The sequence below is a fragment of the Diachasmimorpha longicaudata genome, chromosome 7 (genome assembly GCF_034640455.1).
Source record: "Diachasmimorpha longicaudata isolate KC_UGA_2023 chromosome 7, iyDiaLong2, whole genome shotgun sequence".
Classification (NCBI taxonomy): Eukaryota; Metazoa; Arthropoda; class Insecta; order Hymenoptera; family Braconidae; genus Diachasmimorpha; species Diachasmimorpha longicaudata.
In genome coordinates, this window is record NC_087231.1 from 9,502,246 (window position 1) to 9,521,816 (window position 19,571).

At 39.6% G+C, this 19,571-nt stretch overlaps 2 protein-coding genes across 6 annotated transcripts in view; one reads left to right on the plus strand and one right to left on the minus strand.

Moving 5' to 3' along the window:
• The window catches only part of LOC135164710 (uncharacterized), a 108,800-nt gene extending 92,445 nt beyond the window's left edge, over positions 1–16,355 (plus strand). Inside the window, exons 1-4 of one of the 5 annotated variants that reach the window (XM_064125323.1) lie at positions 6,236–6,486; positions 10,298–10,571; positions 14,055–14,916; positions 15,486–16,355. In XM_064125323.1, the coding sequence (XP_063981393.1) occupies positions 10,486–10,571; positions 14,055–14,916; positions 15,486–15,764 (1,227 nt within the window). In that variant the 5' untranslated portion in view covers positions 6,236–6,486; positions 10,298–10,485 and the 3' untranslated portion in view covers positions 15,765–16,355. Of the gene's footprint in view, positions 1–6,235; positions 6,487–7,982; positions 8,076–10,297; positions 10,572–14,054; positions 14,917–15,485 lie in introns of those variants that run through there. The other 4 variants (XM_064125322.1, XM_064125326.1, XM_064125327.1 and 1 more) reach the window with 4 other exon arrangements.
• Positions 16,356–17,281: 926 nt separating this feature from the next.
• Positions 17,282–19,550, minus strand: LOC135164711 (46 kDa FK506-binding nuclear protein-like). The gene is made up of 3 exons (XM_064125328.1): positions 19,356–19,550; positions 19,083–19,172; positions 17,282–18,698 (listed from the first exon to the last, which is right to left on the minus strand). Exons 1-3 carry the CDS (start codon positions 19,363–19,365, stop codon positions 17,656–17,658), a joined length of 1,143 nt encoding a protein of 380 aa, XP_063981398.1. The 5' UTR covers positions 19,366–19,550; the 3' UTR covers positions 17,282–17,655.
• Between the last annotated feature and the right edge of the window lie 21 nt (positions 19,551–19,571).

The following is a 19,571-nucleotide window of genomic DNA, read 5'->3' on the forward strand; positions in this document are numbered from 1 at the left end:
CTCCCATATAGCGTGTCTCCATTCTTATTTATAACTTGGAAACAATAATCATGTAGAAAATAGGTGGGGTAAAATACAGAAAGTTTAGCAAATTGCCTTCAAGTGGACAATGATCCAATTGACGATACGTAGTTTCGCGCAGCTTCATGACAGCTCCGATTGGCTCACTTACCTTTGGCAGTACATTGGCCTCATGTAGCTCACGAGTCTGCTATTTTTGTCCGGTCATGCTGGTCGTTAAATATATGCATATGAAAATCGACATTATCGATTCGGATGAAAATTGACGCCGTGTTTCAGGTCACGCGGTCATTTGGACGACACTTTTCTCGGAATTTTTTTCACGTGTTTCAAATTCTTCTGCAGAATTGCTCTCCATGTACATACACACATACAAACCAGCACAACATCGTTTAGTTCGCGAAAATACTCTTTAGTCACCCTAACACAACACTGGAAACTTGAAAACTTAAATTCGCGGGATTATGAAACTTTCATTTGAAAGCAAAAGAAGGGATCCGTCAGTTCAATGGATTATTCTCACCGATAATTATTCCTAATAGATGGGAGAATTTGATTATTGGCGAGTGGTTTAAGAACTCCGGAGATTAAAAGAGTCTGTTTGTACTTTTTTCATCCTTTTTTCCCTCTCACTGGAGATAGAAGTTGGTTGGAAACTAAACTAACTTCCTAGATAGACACTCGCATTGGAATAAAATATAGGGAACAGTTGGAAAAGAGAAAAGTTTGGTCCACTTTCCAGGGACCCTTTCGTTAACACCAACTTTCGTGATGAATTTTTTTAACCCTTCCATTGCCGGATAACAAAATCAGAGGATGCGAGAAGGAAGGAAGTGTCGAGTTTCATTTCCAGTATTATGCAGTTGTAAATTGGAGATTTATTTAATTAAACGGAGAAATATTGCCAATGAAAATCAGTATTTTATTCTGATCAATAAAATCCCTTTCAACTCATCTAAATTGACCCAATAATTCTCAAAATAGGGGGAGAGACTGAGCACGGGTAGATGACCTGCGAGGGAAACAGTTTAATATCGGTAAAGTAATGTCATTATTCATAGCCAAAGCCCTAAAACTAATAATAATTCCGCTCTCAGGTAAAAAAGTTGTGGCATTCCAAATTTCACTAACTATTTCCCTAGTACGGATCAGCGTCAATCAATCATGTCATGTGCTGACTGAGGGCTTCACCCACTACATCGTGACTATTCGTGATTTGCCTCTTGAGAAATAATCCGACAAATACCCCTGTGGCCTCAAAATTACCTGACATTTGCCTCGAGCTTGTCTGTAAATATACGATGATTGAAAATTTTGCGGCAAAGAGAAGTACTGCAGATTTTTAATCCGGTAAAACTCATGACTACGTTATTTATAACGATGCTATTGGAAAATACCCGGTCATTTTCAAACAGTCGGGTTATTACTGATTATTTTCCCCAATCGATTTTTGACCAATCAGACCGTCGCACTCAATGCTCTTCATGCTACAGTGAATCCATCATTAATTCAATATCCAATATTCCTTTTAAAATGAGAATAAAAAGGCTATTCAACATGAATCAAATAAACTGTCGGAAGTAGGGATTTAGCTATTTTACTTAGAAATCTGGTGCTTCACTAACGAAAATTTTACAAATGCATGTGTACACATCCTCGTCGCTCCCATTCTACGACTCAACTACTGTCAAAGTAACACAGAAAACATCAAAGACATAAATAGGAGTGAACTCCTTGTCAAAAATGCCGAAAGCAATAAAACTTTCTGCCTCGCGAAAGGGAAAAATAAAATGGGGTGAAACTTGTTCACTTGTTCAAAGGATAGTGTATCACTGTTCAGGTGAAACTGAATTGCCATTTCTCAATTGCAAAGCGAATAGAAAATCTCACGGTTTTCATTCACAAACATTCGGACAGTTCTTGAATATCTTATAAAAAATTGGACGACTAGTGCAGATTTTTGCACACACTCTCAGAGCCTTCTGAATTTGGGAGGTTTTCGCACCGAGACAGCAGCTAAATTTTTCATTTTCATTAAGGACAATTAGGAGTGTTAAAAATATCAGGAAATTCTTCACACCAAATGGCATTACAACAGAATTATAACGTATTTATGAGTCACTTTAAGTTAGTTCAGTCCCCCGGAGGATTTATCGATTTTCTCAAGTGATGTGGAATAAACGAGCTGTGGGTTATGCATCTCTGAGTAGGTGCAAAATGAAGATGAAGCAAATTACCTGAAATATAGATGAACTGCTGGGTTGATGGAGCTGGATTGAGTGACACTTTCAGCCTCCGTCTCAGTCTTGGCATAATTTGACATTTCTCTGGAGCAAATAGTATCGGTCGTTCCACCGAGTATGTGACAAAATTCTATCGATAACTTGCGCCATTCAATCCCGAGGAGGGCCTCTCAATTATTTATGATAATTGAAAAATCAATTATCCCACAGATGTTGCACATATAGTGCTGGGAAAACCGATGAAATTTCGCCGGTGTCAACCAGTCTGTTGGAAATTACACGAAAAAAAACATGAACTCGAGTAGCTCGAGGTTCAATTAGTAACGCGAATTTTCAGAACGATACCTGCTAGGCAAATATTTTAATTGGATTTGTAATTCGCGGAAAACCCCAGGGGAATGCTTGGTTCATTCATTTCCTTGGGGAACATCGGTTACAGGTTCAGTTTTGAAATGTTTTCATGTGGAATTCATAAAGACTGCATTTATGATGATAAAAAGTGTTGGGCTATCGATGGAAGGGCCAGTGCTTCTTGAGATTTAATAGAGAATTCATTTAAAAGATTAATTCTCTATCGATCCATGAAAATATTCAAATAGCGAAGGCGATCGTGGGTGGCACGATCAACTCAAATTCTATTCAATCAATTTTCCAATAATATTGAACAACAATAGCATTGAACTGTATTGTTCCCGAATTTGCAACTTAAATTGACCTGGCAGTTCCGGCAGTGGATTTACCGGAAGTAGCGAATACTTTCCCACCGATGGTAGGAGCGAAGTCAACTAAAATCACTGTAGGGAATTGTACCTGAAGATTGCTTTCACCTTTTGAGAAAATTATTGCTCCGAGAACATGACCACAGAGCCCTCTCTTATAGTCCCTTGCAACTATAAATTTCAGAGTGTAGATGACTTATCCTAAAAAGCCTTTCAACGTTCAGTCCCGATAGAAATCTAGAGTTTACAAAAAAATAATGCTTTTGAAGATTTACCCAATTTTATTTATTTACTCCTAAAGAATTAATGTCATTAAAATATCAGTAATAATTCAATACGAAAGAATCACTCATCATTGAATTTTCAAAAAATTTCTCACAGTGCCCACACCTCCACACCTTTTCCCAACATCTGAAATCGCACAAACACCAATACTCCAGATCAATAAAATTCGATTAACGTCGGAAAAAAAGTGAAAGAAAATTTATCTGAAAAGTCAATTTATGTCCGCTTCCCGGCAATTCGTCACACTCCCAATAAAACTTGCGGTAAAACACAAGACTCATCGAGACGTGACTAATAGTATATTACGACCCAAGGCCAGAAAGTTGGATTTCCTGGCGTGCGTGATAGAGGGCCGAGGCGAAGCCGAGGCCCGCATAGCACGTACGCCAGTGAATCCGACTTCCTGGCCGTGTGTCGTATACTATTTTTCTTGCTCCCCACCCGAAAGTGCGGTAGACCATAAATATCTTAATATTTAATAAGTGGTAACACAATCAATGGGAGCCCGCCCGACTTTTGCAAAACCGAGGCGAAGCCGAGGTTTTGCTGGTCGGGGCGGGCGAAAAGTGAGAATTGCATTCAAAAAATTTCCTATAATTGCTGCAGAAAAAGTGAAATTCAGAAAATGATTATTTATAAATATATATGATTTTTTCATTTATTTTGCTAATTATTCTCCTTATCACAATCACATCGAGAAATACTAAAAAAATATTAGTAAAATTGTCAGGCAATTTTACTAATATTTTTTTTTCTCATTTTTCTTTATGATATGTCTTTGTTACAATCTTATACGTCGTTCAGGGACTGAAAATTCTCTTGCAGATATTGGTTAAATTAATGCGCGTACATAATTTCAATTCCATTTTACATTCTTCAAACAATGGGAATATCATCTACTTCATGAGGTGCATCATGTACTTAACCAAATGTTCTCGTTTAGAACTTAAATTCATTGGAATTCAAGTAGAGTCGAACGAAACAATGACGTTAATCCATTAAATAATTACTCAATTAATATCAAATATTTTCAGGTTCGTGATGCATGTTAGTAAAACAAAATCATAAAATTAATTCTCAGAAAACTGAGGCTATATTCCAACAGAGAACCTGTCACATTTGTGTACAGTCCTCGCAACAGTCCTCGGGAAGACCGCACTTTCGGGTCGGGGAGCCAGAAAAAACATATGGGTAACGCGGGCCACAAAAGGCCTTGTTCCCGGAGCGAAATCGCGCCGGGAAGACCGCACTTTCGGGTCGGGGAGCCAGAAAATGTTATTTTCCCCCGACAATATTACAATGAAGAATGCATATTGTGTGCGCAGACTTCACTTACCCATTTGTCCAAATTACCTCCTGACAATGGGCAACCTGAAGACGATACGATGATCGTGATAGTCATAGTCTGATTAAAGGAACTCCGCGCAAAGTGCAAGTGAAAAAAAATAACATGACTCATGATGATCGTCATGTGCCATCACTCGTAATTTCTCATGAGAAAGCTGCGGAAGCCCATTACCTTGCGTTATGGGCATTTTTTATTTCTTGCCAGCCGCAGGGGCGGTCGGCGCATACAACGAGTAATACTGACTGCTCATTGCGAATTTAATGCTGATGGCATGGCACAGAAAGCGTGCATGTCTGCACGTGTCAATGAAGTCAACGTATTACTTGTCATTTACTTATCTTATGGGCAGATTGCTGATGGCCGATGTAATCGTCTTACACGGGCAATACTAAAAAAATTTAATTCAAATGTCACCGGAAATGAGATTCTATGTGTCTCGGTATTTCCCGGAAAGGGGATTATGGTTTTCAATCAGGAGATACACTTGGTTTTCCACGACTTTGCGACGCGATTTGATATGGTAAAAAGTAACTGCTCACGTGGTTGCGATTTTTAAGGGGAAAAAAGTTTAATGAGTTTAATTTAAATCGTCTCGAGAGATTTTCTAGCCAGCTACTACGGTAGTATTTTATCTGAGGAGTTGGTAAATGACTTACTTGGCTCATTTGACTTGAATGACTCACTTGAATGATCGTAGTCACAACCTCTCGCACACTAGACCTGCGTCTAGCCCGCTCGCCCACCGACGTCATTATTATCTCTATTCTAGACAGTTTCTGAAACGACACCCTAGATTCCATTCTATGAGTCAAATGCATCCATGCATCCATTTCGACACTTGTTGTATTGTAATTAGATGGAGTCACAGCTCTATCATGCCTAAGAGGGAGAGAGAGAGAGAGAAAAATTTCCTATGCAGAACATATTTGCTTGAGAGAAATAAATCATCTTCGAATGCTCGAATCCCGCAGTTGTTTTCTACGCAGCTCGAATAAAATCTCATTAATCACTACTCTTCTGCCCTACACCATACATACAGCTATCCTACTTGTCAAAACATTGGAGGGCGTAAAAAAAAATGATGAACACAAGAAATATTTGAAGATTAATGATTTTTGAACGCGTTGGAAGTGAGTTCATGAGCAACAAAATCACAAAACTATTTTTAAAATATTTCTCCTTGGTTAATCCAGAGACCAATATTATTCTTTCCAATTAATACCCAACAACTATCTGACATAATGCATTTTTTCTCGGAATGTAAGTGCCCATATATACATTTTATTTTTTTTGAACGAGGGAGTAACTTATTAAAATGATTCAATGCCCACCAATATAAAAAATAATTACGGTTCCCCATTTCACCATCGACGAGCAATGAAGCCCAACTTCCTCCTCATCATAAATCAATCAACTAAAAGATTTTATGCTCTTCATACTTCACTTTCAACCATTATCGCACCACGAAGGAAACCACTTACGCTTTGTCCATTACCCTTCAGCTCTCCACCTCGGACATTCGCATTTTTGACTAAGCGTGGGGCTTTCGGCTGTGATACATTATGTACACAATATACACATATCGCGCCCACATAGTACGCACGTATTGGGTACATGTGTCCAGTCTGCGTCCCGAGGAGTCTCGCTCGACACGGACAAACGGTACTTTCAGTTTCTTTTGGGGTACCGCGAGTGCAAGATCGAACGTTAACTTGGCCGGTGCTCAAGCCATATCCCCAGTACAAGGGGAGTCCAACGAGACGTGCTCATACACGCGTGAAAGTTCCCTCAACATTTTAGCGGGTAAAATCCAGTCACACTCGAATAAACGTAGCCGCACGAATCACAGACAGGTACATACATGGAGCCGGTGTGTTCACTTCAATTAAAATTAAAGACATTTCTTTTATTTAATCAACTGCTTTTTCTATTTACGAAATATCAACCCGTGATTTTGAAATTCATCTCACGTACATGCGCCAACGTAAACGCGGAAGTGCAGTTAGAATTACCATCATGTGCTGCCTGAATCTCCATGAAATCATGGCAATCGTGAGGGTCCCCAGTGATAATGGTGATCAGACGAAAGAATCATCTTGTTCTGTCGTGATAAATATCCCAATTATCCTCATTACTACATCAATCACATCATCCAAATCATTTGCCCCAGTCATTTCAATTGAATTTGACTCGTTGGCGCTGAGCATTCGCTCATTGTTGTCGCAATGAGCGAAAATCACTCCCTCAATATCCCCGATGTGTGCCCACTGTACACATCGACATGTGAAGTTCTTTATTTTTTCCTCTCAACGTGCCAATTGTCCTTTTCAAACTTTCACTGTTCAGGATAAAACGAAATTGGTAATTATTATGCAATGACACATAATGTGACGTAAAATAAAATTTGTAAAATTCTCATTTCCTGGACGATGATTTATTACCAAAATTTTTTATCGCGACAGCTAAGGCCTTCCGAGGTTGGGTGTAGCTTTCACCAAATTTCTTTCATCGAACAGACGCTTATCTTATTTGTCATCCAATGTTGTTTCTCCAACTCTCTCCACCTGTTCCATTGTCTGGACACATATTTGCAATAAAAAGGAAAAGCGTATTTCGGAAGACAGGAACAAATAAATGAAAAAAACCGGGACATTGATTGTTGACGAAGACTCGCGATAGCATAACGGTCTTTAAATTCCCCCAGACATTATGCCATTTTTCATTGCTGACCAAAAGGGAAAAAAAAATGAAAACGTTATATCGAACGTCCTCGACCCGGCTCGCGTTCTACATATGTCCGAACCCTGTATTTTGTTTCTCTCACTCGAATAAATCGAGCTTTTTTTTTTCTCCTCGTGTAACGTGCGTCCGGTGGCGCTTGAAAAACGTCCCTGACTCTCCTCCTCGTTGCCGCGACATCCAGGGGGCAACACTCGAGTGAAAGTTTGCAAATCAAATAATTTTTTTCTTCTTTTCGGGGCGTTACAACCGAAGAAATTGACTGGGGAGAGGTGGGCGCATCACAGTAGCCAGATCTTCACCGCTGGAGATGAACATTCACGGTCGGACTGAAATGGCCACTCTCCCCCATCCCCTCTGGGCCCGATCCGCATCTAACAACCCAGCGAATGCAAAGTTACTCAAGTATCGGGGAGATAAAGCGATAATAATAAATTGTATTCAGGTTGACTGGTGTTTCAGTAACAGGGAGCTATAATAACATGATATATTCTTGACTCTGAGGTATGTTAAAAGGGGGAGTGAAAAAGAGAATTCAAAGGAGAATGGAGTGGTAAGGAGGGGTTAGAGGTATAAGAGAACGAGGAGGAGGGAATAAAACCTTATAACTCAGCGAGAAGTGAAAGTCGTGATATTTTCGCGTTGTAAAGTGTGTAGCGGTTAATATGTCGGGGGGAGGGGGAGCCTGATGCCAGCAAACGGCTACCCGTGGGTCCTCAGGTACTGGAATACTTTTTGAGGTATCTCCCGATATATGGCGGATACACCATGGGGGACCGACCTTGATCGTGTGCGCATAATACGCGAGGGAGAAAAAAAAAGGCGAAAATACTCAAGCCAGGACAGCAATGCAGGAGCCATCTCTCTCCACCTCTACCTCTCCTCACCCCCTCAATCGATCCCCAATCCAATGTTATTTTTGCGATGGGATAACGCAATCGAGCGACCATGTGGCACTGAGAGGCGCCATCCAATGCCTCTTTGTGTCCAATGGTTTCGTTAGTCGCTCGATCCTTTTTTCCCCCTTTTTGCATAAATACTTCTTTTTCATTTCTCTCCCGGTATTTCGATTTCATTCGAAACCAACCAGGATCGCATAACACCCGACCTTGGTCGCACGACCTACCGAAGACGTGTTACGGTGTACTCTCTCCCAGGGTTTTTTTTCTTTTTCTTCCATTTGGTGTTACGTATTTATGATGAGAGCGAGTTTCACGCGTTCATGGACTTTCCCGAGACCCAGATGACTATTTCAACGACTGCAACTGTCTCATGTACATTCATTTTTCATTACTCACACACACACGGGACTTCTTCACTGTTTGCCCAAGCGATTGGGCCTCATCCAGAGTTGCCGTCACATTCCTCGTGGTTTCGTGTTTGGCAAACTGCAGGTGAAATACGTCAATATTGTCGTGGGTAATGAGAGGATGGGGGATTCAGTGGCGGTGGACAGTCCTGAACACCATGAGACACCGGATTTCTTCTCCGGCGGGGGATATGGGGGAGGGGGCGTTGATGAAGAATGCTAAATTGTATTTTAATGGTAATGGCAATGGGTAGCTAAAAATTCCGTCCTTGGGGTACGTCGATGGAAATATCCCGAAATTATTTACGATTGTATTACGACATGAGAATTTCGGCCATTCGAGAAAAATTATTATGGTAAATGACGGAAAAACTGTGAATGTCGGAATTTATTCGCGGCCACCGGACCTTTGTAGAAATTCTTTCACTCTTTCATTTTCTATTTGTTCGTGATAAATAGACACCGATGATGATCGATTACGTTTTCTCAAAGTTGGCGTGATGTTGACTGAACGATGTTGATCCAAAACCACAGACACTCAAAAAACTTTCCTTTTTTTTCAACAGATAGACCCCCGGTAGAATAAAGAATGGCCCAGGGTAGACCGACAGTTCCCCAGTTCTAGCCAACACCAACCCATCACTCTCGGGTTACTTCTTATTGCACATTTTTTTATGTTTTAATGCAAGTATTGAATTATTTATCCTTAATCTTCGCGTCAATATACCATCTCAATTTATTTGATTCCATTTTATTGTTATTATCGTCATGACTTTAATCGCTCTTTGTTACACTAGAGGTTACTGCAACCCGGCCTATGAATTAAAAGAAAATTAGTACTTCACGATTGAAAAATGTCTATGGTTATGGTCAGTACGAGTATTCTTAGGTGAAATAATGTATTAGTTATGCTCATACATGAGTTGTGTAATAATTGAAGGGGAAATCAGCCGGGGGAGAATCTATTAGTGGGAAGCACTTATTCTTTCGATGTGTTTCTTCAAGTACTGCGTTCCCGATTATCTCCTCTCGAATAATCCGTAGATTACTTGCCACGGTTATTTCATCAATGTCATAACATCCCGAGACAAAACATGTGGTTTCTGCTGGTGTCATTATATGTTTTATAAAATATGTTTTATGGAATAAACTACCCTTCGCCCCGTGAAGATCTAATTTTGATCTAAAATTTCTTTCCATGTACCTCTCCGTGCACTTAAATAATCCAACTCGATTTTGCAACCGGTAACAGCACCACGAGATTTGTAATTTTTACGGAGCGTTTCTTTCCTCGCATGAAACAATTAATTTTCTGAAAACTCGATGAGTCCATCGTCAATGGAGAACACTCTGGCGTCTACATCCTCATGAGTTTCTACCCAGCTAGCTATTACTTTGAACAATTGGCCATTATAATTACCGCCAAGCGGTGAAGACTGTGACTTTCGCGTCTCTCATCGTTAGACCTCAACGCTCTATTTCGCAATGAAAGAAGAAAAACCTCAATTATCATCGCAGTTGGAACTTAATCACCCATAAACAATGATCCTTCAAGTTTTTTTTTTAATGCCTATGAGGCACAAAATGAATTTCTGGTGTGACCTATGATTTTTTTTTCTCTCCATGCTTTCAGAAGTTTATTATCGAGTGTTACAAAATGGGGACGAGTGCGAGTGACGCGAGATGAGAAGAATCTCTTCGGATATATCTTTGGTGGTGAGTGTATAGCATGCAGCGTTGGCTTTTGGCCCTGGACGAGCCTGCATCGAATCCATGCGGTAGCATCGGGCTTTCTATAATCAAAGAGCATCGTACAGGGGTATGCTCTGTCGCGGTAAAACACAAACGACTGCTTGCCAGTCTGCGAATGGAGGAATTGGCTTTGCATCTCGTTATGATGTTGAATGGTAAGACACACTAAATAATTTTGCAACTATGTGGGTGAGGTGCTCTTATTCGATAGAAATAACATTTGGAAAATGTCAGCGAACAAACCGATGAAATTTCGATGACTCGATCGATCGGATGTGGGAAAGTTTCGTCACGGCTTATTGTATTCAGTAGCGAAACGGTAAACACTGTTGAAAATATGTTTACCCATTCGTATAGTTATAATTGAATCGCTTTCGTGACCACCGTTTTCATCGCATTGAAAAAATCAATCGCGGAAACTGAGATCGCAGTTCTTTCACTTGAGATTCGTATGAGTAGAGCGCTTCGTAAGATAAATCCCATGACTTTCCTTGCGGAGGGCAAGACTATTAAATAATTAAATGAATGGCTTATTTCTCACACGGGGGAGGAATAAGACATTCCTCAAAATTAGCCACTTATTTACTTTCCAATGGACTTGATATGGATCCAATCGGATGTTTATTTGAAATAAAACTGGTAGAACAAAATTTAATCAGCTCCGCTTATTGTTTTGGACCTCCCGATTCATGATGTCAAATGCTCAACCAATTATACTGTATTTCCAACTATGTTTGTTTATTCGTGTGACTAATTATTGAAATTATAAATTCTACCCATCCCTATTTTCATAGAAATACTCTAAAATCAAGGCAAACACCGTTAATTATGTGAAGGTCATTTTAATACATCGACCCGGCCCTTCACGCATACGATTGAAGACGAAAACCTTCGATTACTCGATTTTTTTTCCCTAGAACAAACCTTGACGTTCTGGAAATTGAAATCTCCATGGAGATTTAATTCCGACATGTTTATCGATGTGAAGAGAAAATTTCGAAAGACTCTATAATTTGATAGATTTTTGAAGAATAATGCTGATTATTGAATTTTAATTCACAATATATGTTTTATCCTGATGTCGAGAATATTTTCCACACCCACATTTCATACCTGAATGACGGAAAAGATGCGTCATTTTTATTAACAATCCCTCGATTAAAAATAAAAAACCGTAACTTTAAGCAAATCATCCTGCGCAGAGAATAAACTGTTTCCAAGTTTCAAAGTCAAGTACTGACAACAAATACCTAATTCCTCAGTTTCAATTGAGAAATACTGAAAATAAATTCCGAGAATTTACTGATTTCCATTCAGAAAAAAATCTCAGCACCAGAACTATTGAATTTTCAAATTCAAAACTATTAAGAACTTTCACACGGTAATAACAAACTAAAAAATTCAAATGTCATTCTAATGTTACATCATGTAGGTAGGAGTGGTAAGGGAGTTCCCTCATTTTCCACCGTTGGACCTACGGCGACGGGGGTTCCCTAAGTGACGAGCGCATACCATCATTATCGGAGATAATTTGAGAACAGCCGAGAGCGTCAATTTAAGAACCTTAAAGCTCTAGATTCGAGAATAAAAATTTTTTTTAACCCTCCTCCTAGCTTAACACACGCTGAGAGAAATTTGTATCGTACATCAAAGTCGAGCAGAACTCCAGCGAGTAATTAATGTTTAAATTCCTATTCCTAGGAAAAAAAATTCTAATGAAAAACAGTCATGGAGCAAGAGCCATGACTTTAATATTTTCAAGGAATATGAGCATCAATTACTTTCCAAATTTTTTCAAAGTCGTACTCGTCGTTGATACATGGTACGGATTTCTCTCGGCATACCAGAACGTGGCAAAGGAATTGTGGTGGGGGATAGGGAAGAGTGTGCTTCAGGGGAACCGTGAGAACATCATAAATTCTCTTAGAGTTATGAAAAAGGGAGTTCCAAAAATTTCTATTATTGTTTGAGAGCGAGAGGATCCGTCTTCCGGTTTCATGCGCGCCTCTGTTCTCATAGAATAAATTTAATTAGATAACTGTCAGGTCATTAACGATATTCAGCTCCTTACACCGAAGTCCCTCTCAAAAGGGCGCGTTGCTAGAGGCTCAAATGTGTTTTCCCTTCGGTAAAAATTCAGCAAAAAATTGAATACATTTTTAAATGTCTCCTTTATCTCTATTGAAGACTGATGAATTCCCTTGAATTCTACTCGACTCGTGAACGTTTATATAATCAGTTGTTCCCTGAAATCGAATTCCGTGTGACTCTTATGGAAATGACTACCACATTGTCCCTGATATTTCAATTTTTTTTCTAACCGTGTGGGCTTGTCTTTTTCATAAATATTCCAGATGAGTCAACCTTCAAATTCAGTGGATTTATAACGCTCCTTGCTTGAGAAAAATAAATCAATAATATCATGATGAATGATGAACTCATGATGTCAAATTGAAAGTATTTGATAATGATTTCTCATGATCATAATTGTCATTTGATATTTATAAAAAATAATTATGTAACAAGATTGATCGCTGAAGTCCCACTTCTCTGGATGACTGGTTGATTAATTTCATTTCTCTTTTCATCATTGGGAGTTCCCTCCACGTTATTACCTATTTCAATTTTTTCATAACAGTTACAAAATCAAATAATTTGGTCATTATGCATGAAGATTAATATACTGATCGAAAATGTTCTTGTAGAACCTCATGAAACATTTGAGAACAGTTAACTAACACTCATCATTAGTTAATTTTGTTACCAAAAGGTCAGTTTTTCTGAATAAATTAATAAAAGTAAAAATCATCCTTCAGTATGGCACTGAGATCTTGTGACAAATCATAATAATTTCATATTCATCTTTCAAGGTATTCAGATAATAGCTTAATAAAGCGGGATGATCAATTTCCTGACTGAATAAAATGACTATTTGCCACCAATTTTTGGCAGTCCATTTAGAGGGATAAATTCAGGCGTTCAAAGCATTTCCTATCCATAAAATTTTATTTATGATCCCTAGATCCGTTCAACTGTCAAGACATTCACCCTATGAGACAGATAAAATGTCAGTATCACTGAGAAGTTTAAAGACCAATTTCATTTAAGATCCCATTAAAAATTACAATGTTGAAAATTGCTGTGTAACCGTCAATTAATATTGAAAAAAAATTTAACACTGTAAGTGGGCTCTTAGCTTTGTAGGTAACCATTAGTTACGTTCTATTCCCCTTCCCCATCTGCTAGCCTAGGTGTTCTCTGGTCGCCACTAAAAATGAAAAGACAATGATGAAATGAAGAAATACAAAGAAAAATCCGTCTGAGAATCCAAAAAACATTTTATTATCTAACAGCATGATGTTAGCAGGATTAATATAAATGGTAACAGACGTTGAGTAATGAAACAAGATGAAAGTGATACCGCAAGTGCGCTCTGGTGATAGTATCGCCCAATAGAAACAAGAAATTGAAGAATAAATTATGACGCAATTAAAAAGAACTCGAATGAACGCGATATTTGAAATACCACGAAACCGTCATCGCCCTGTTTCCCACCCATGAGGAACTTGGGCATGTCTATCGTGTCATTCAACTCTCTAATAACTCATAACGAAGTGATAATTTTCACATGATTGCAGGCCAGAGCCGGATATAATTGATGCGGAAGTATCGAGACTTGTGAACGGTGCAATTTCCGGTAAGAATCCGCGAAGATGGAGAAGCTCAACGAGTTCCGGTTACTCGTCCCATTCACCCCCACTGTCAGCGGGCTCCTACTCAACGTGTTGTGCGTCAGTGCTTCGAAGTTCAGGAACGGGTACCATAGCAGACGTTGGTCTCGCTGTGATACACGAGGCAGAGATACCTAGGCCGATCTGGCCCTGTAACGGTGGCAATCGTGATTGTAATTTTGACGGACACGAGGAGAGTTTGTGTAAATACTGCGGCTACGCTAGAATTTACTCTTATCCTGCTAAATATAGAACTTCCTGCCGTCATTGTGCTGCGTCAAAAGCATCAGCTAAGGATGTGCTACTGGAGTTATCGAGAACATTGAATTCGGTTATTGATGGTGCGAATACTATGACAGCTGAAGAAGTCCTCAGGGACATATCCAAGACGGTTGCAAATGGAATTCAAGCTAATGTGACTGATGATCATGTATACAGATATCCATCGACACTCTCCAGTGGGGTGGCAAAGGAGTCGGTTAATCCGGTGAATTTGAGATTGTATGGTAAGTCTGGATGGGCTAATCCCACATCACCGAAGTCTTCTCAGTTTTATTATGACAGTAAGACTTGTCCTGCTGTGTTTCTTGTGCCACGGTGTCATGCGATTTGTTCGCGAGGAGTTGTTGGGTGTTCGGGAAAAAGTGTTAAAGGGGTGAATGGGCCGTCCCGGGGGAAGGAGGAGAGCAAGAGGAAGAGGGGAGTTTCGAGACTCGAGGGGAATACTGTTAAAGGGTGTTATCCATCTAATGAACCTGTTTATTCCACGGTTAGTATTTTTTCTTCATTATACTTAGGCTAAATAATGACATTTCTGACGTAGCTGCCTAAAATTGGCACTGTTCGAAATGCTGGAGTGTGCGTAAAGTGGTGGCTTACCTCCCCCAGCGTTCTAAGCAGTGAACTTGCCAGGTATCACAAAAAATCGGTCGTATTACGCTTGGAGGGAAAAATGGATTTTTACCCCGCTTTGCTCGGTTAGATGGTGGCTTTTCGATCCAATAACATGGAGTATTGTATGTCATACGATGATAAAAATGTTATTGGACGAATGCGGCTTTATGAACCGAGCCGGAGGCAAGGAATACTTTTATCGCCTGATGATATAATACACGATTTCCTCATCAGAGCGGAGAAAAACTTTTCTCTTTCAGAAAAGGTGTCTTCAGACACTCACGCAATCATTTGTTTTCCTCCTTTTCGTCATGTTTTTGCGATCATCGTCTTTTGCGATGTATCTGCAGTTCTCTGAGCCAAACTGCACAACATATTTTGATACCCTGAATGAAGAATCTTACTTGTGTTCCCCCTGAATTGAATAATTTCAACTCATTTCAGCTCGACCCAAGCGATGAATCATCATCCTACGGTGCATTAGGTGAGCCCCCCAAAAAAACCACCTGGAACGAAGGTATCACTGTATTCAATAAGAGTCTTGACTTCACTCTCGATGGTGCACGTGCTGAGAGATTGGGTCGTACCATAGCACGAGCAAAACGTCGCAGACAGTGGTGCCGTGCCCTCACCACTCTCTTCGGGCTAGTCTTCTTCATACTGAGTGTCATCGTCGTCTCAATGTCCGTCACCAAAGGGCGAAAAATATTCGGAAGCATGTGACGCGTAGCGATAATATGGATTAATGTATTTTCTAATCAACGCGGAGATAATTTTTTTAGAAAAGTTCTCTTTTCAATAACGACAGAGTCGTAATCTATGTACAGACGATGAAAAATTCCAGGGCTGTGGGAAGTTTATCGAGATTTCGGTTCAAATTTCTTTATATGCCTCTGGTAATTACATTGTAGTGGGAGAAAAAGGTTCAATTGTACTCAATTTAATTTCCCGTATCAGCACTGGACTTTTTCTAGCCTTAAAACATTTTCTAAATAATTTCTCTCCGCGAAACATAATGTCGTTAGTGCGACATCCCTAGTACGGGTTTTCTGATTGATTACGTTTCTTTTTTGCTTATTACGCAGAAGTCAGTTGTTGTGACTGATACTTCAGCCATATGTATTTCTCAGTACCTTGTGAAGTTTATGATAATTGTAGAAGAATCATTCTAGGGTAAGACACGTGCGGGGGTCTTCGCAGACTCGCGCAAAGCAATATAATGGCTGTGACCACGGCGTTTGCATCTTCAGTAATATTGTATTGTAACTCAATATCGAAACTTATTAAACCACTCAATTGGATTATTCACTCTTATGTCAATATTTTCATGAACATTATTTTCCAATGGCAGAGCAAAAGAGCAGGTTCTTCCCACACGTTTAAACTCCCCTCCATTCTCCCGCCCTTTCGGTTGGCCCATACGTCAGCGAATAGATTTACTCCGGAGCAGCTGATAAGGGAGGTGCAGTATAACCTGGTATAACCTTTAAATATCACAATATTTTTATTCTTTCGCACAGAAACCCAAAGAAAAAATATTAAACAATGTTTTTTATTATCTAGAAAATTTAACCATCAATCATGGTGTGTGTACCCTGCATTTTCATCCCAATTTTCCTCATAATCTGGCGGCTTCTCATCCAGCCTGTCTTGATGAAATTCTGGTTCAAACACAAAGGCCAGGAGAGTGAGCAAGAGGAACTACCACAGCCAGTTAAAAAATGTGAAAACGGAGTGTGTACGTTGTCATGGACGAAAAAACCGACAGAAAACCAGCCATCAAAACCAGAAAAACTCGATTAATGAGAAGTCATAAATTTTTCCAACCAAATTATGCATGATATTAATTTTAAATTATTCCAGAAATAATTCATTGAAATTCCAAAAATATAAATAAATTTTATTCATTGAAAGAACGAATTTTCTACAACCAGTGGTTTTATTAAAAGGGGCAATAATTAGCACAATCAATATTTTATTATTCCCACATTACCTAAGGGACGTTGAAATCATTCAGAAATTCATCTCCTCACTTGATGATTCGGGCAAATCATGGGAATAGTTTCATCCAGTTTGTTCTATATTTATCCAGGAAGAATTAAAACAGGTGGAAAGTAGATTACATTTATTTATTGAAGTAATAATTTTTTTTGAGTTATAATATCAGAAAGGAAAACAACGGAAATCTGAATTTCAGTCGTTTCAGACAGTTATTTCATGCAAAAATAATAAGTCCCAGATGTATAGATCAAATTTATTTACTGAAGTAATGAAAACTTTACATTATAGTCAACGTTATCCCCCAAACTTGTTCAAGATTCTCGATCATTTCGTACCTCCACTTATCATATCAAAAGAATACCATGCACTTGAACAACCCTAGACTCAGCATCTAAAGTACTTCATGACAAATTTTCAACGTAGAATCCAAAGCAAATAAAAATAATAATACACGTGAAGGACGGGTCCTAACTGTTGAGTAATCAACGAGCACATCCGTAGTATAAAAAAAGCCGAAGGAACTATTTCTAGATGATTGACCCATGGCACGAAACAGACAATGAGGAATGTAGATATTGTTTCAACTCAAAAAATGATCGTACACTAAAATCCTCTAGTGAACCTTCTTCAACTCAACGTCAAAGACAAGCTCGCTATTACCAGGGATGCTTGGGGGGCATCCTTTAACTCCATAGGCCATGTGAGGGGGTATCGTGAGTCGTCGTTTACCTCCAGCCTTCATTCCCTGAAGTCCCACATCCCATCCCCTGATAACCTCGCCCTTTCCCAGTCTGAATTTGAAGCCCTCTCCTTGCATTGTTGCATCGAATTTCTTACCATTGGAAAGTCTTCCAATGTAATAGACTGACACGAACCTTCCAGGTTTGGCAGGAGCCCCCTCGCCCAACTTTAACTCCTCAATCTGCACTCCACCGCTTACGGTCTTCTTCTTCGGCACCGATGAGTCATTGTGCACCTCCTTCCCCTTCTTCTCAGCCTTCTTATCATTTCCATTGACGAGTGCTCCAGCTTGCTTCTGCTCCTGCTGTGCCTTCTCCTTCTTCTTCTTTTTTTGCTGCTTCAGGGACTGCTCTTGCTGCTGAGATTGGTTTTGCTTTCCTTTTTTCTGTGGCTTCACCTCTTCCACCTCTTCCTCCTCTTCTTCCTCGCTTTCCTCATCGTCGTCGTCTTCCTCATGCTTAGCCTCGGCCTCATCCTCGTCCTCAGAGCACTCATCGTCCTCAGAGTCATCATCAGCCATTAAACCATCCAGAAGACCTTCATCGTCCGATGAGTCGTCCTCTTCCTCATCCTCGGCAACTTCCTTTATCGACCCCTTCAGCCTTTTCGTTGATTTTCCTTCCTTTGGAGAATTCTTGGCTTTACGTTTGCCTACTAATTGGGGAACTTCGTCTTCGTCTTCCTCCTCCTCTTCCTCGTCCTCCTCGTCGAGGTCGTCCAGATCGTCGATGCCCTCGTCTGGGACTAGGTACCCTGTCAGGTGCACGTGACCACGTCCGTTTGATGTGAATGCTATTTTTGTCCCTTCCTGGAAATTCAGGTCGAGGGGCACTTGCCATACGTGGCCCTTTTTCAAGTTGCAGAGAAGATAGTTTCGATTGTCGTAGCACAACATCACTTGGACAATATCATCGTCTGACATGTAAGAGGATTTAGAGATCAGTATCAATATTGTGTAAATAGCATTCGGTTGAGTTCATTTAAGATTTGTTTAATATATGTGGGAGGGAACGGAGAATAATCATAAAATATTGCGTTTCCTTCTGAAATCGCAACGAATGATTCCGTTTCGAATATAAAATGAATTCTTTTTCCAACAAAATTAATGCTTCCATTTGATGGTAGGTTCAAACTGAACTCATTTGATATATCTGTTCCTGAATTAAGAATATTTACATAACATCAAGAGAGCCCCTGTTGCCCTACTCTCCTCTATTTTCCTTTAAAATGGAGCACTCAACAAAAGCAGATTTCCAAATATGCCTAAAATCATCATAAAAATAAATAAAATTTGCTTACCGGCAGTTGAAGCATCCAGAGTCGCCATGGACACGTGGAATGGCTTCTCAACAGTCTGGGTATACCTCTTGTTAGGTTCAATGATAAGTCCTACAAAACAAGAACAATTCCATTACTTCCAGTACTAAATAATCGAGAAGAATACTCAATTCGTGGTTAAACATTATCTAAATTTTGTTATGACCACATGGCGACGCCATTCTGAACATGTAACGGCACGTTTTCATTCTCCCTCATGAGCTCTTATTTCTAAGTTATATTAACACCACTTACCCCAAAACATCTTGGCTGATAAAAATTCCTTGTTGATGTAAAAATATACTATCTATTTATTAAACAATGATCGTGTTGGCACTAAAAGTTCTTCCTCAAGCTCGCTAACCGTTCTCTCGTGCGTTCTCGCGCCAAGTCCTACAGTGAATTATTTCGCAAATCCTCCAAAGTGTTGCCCGGCGTGGCGCTAGTTTCTCCAACCCAAGACAAAACACT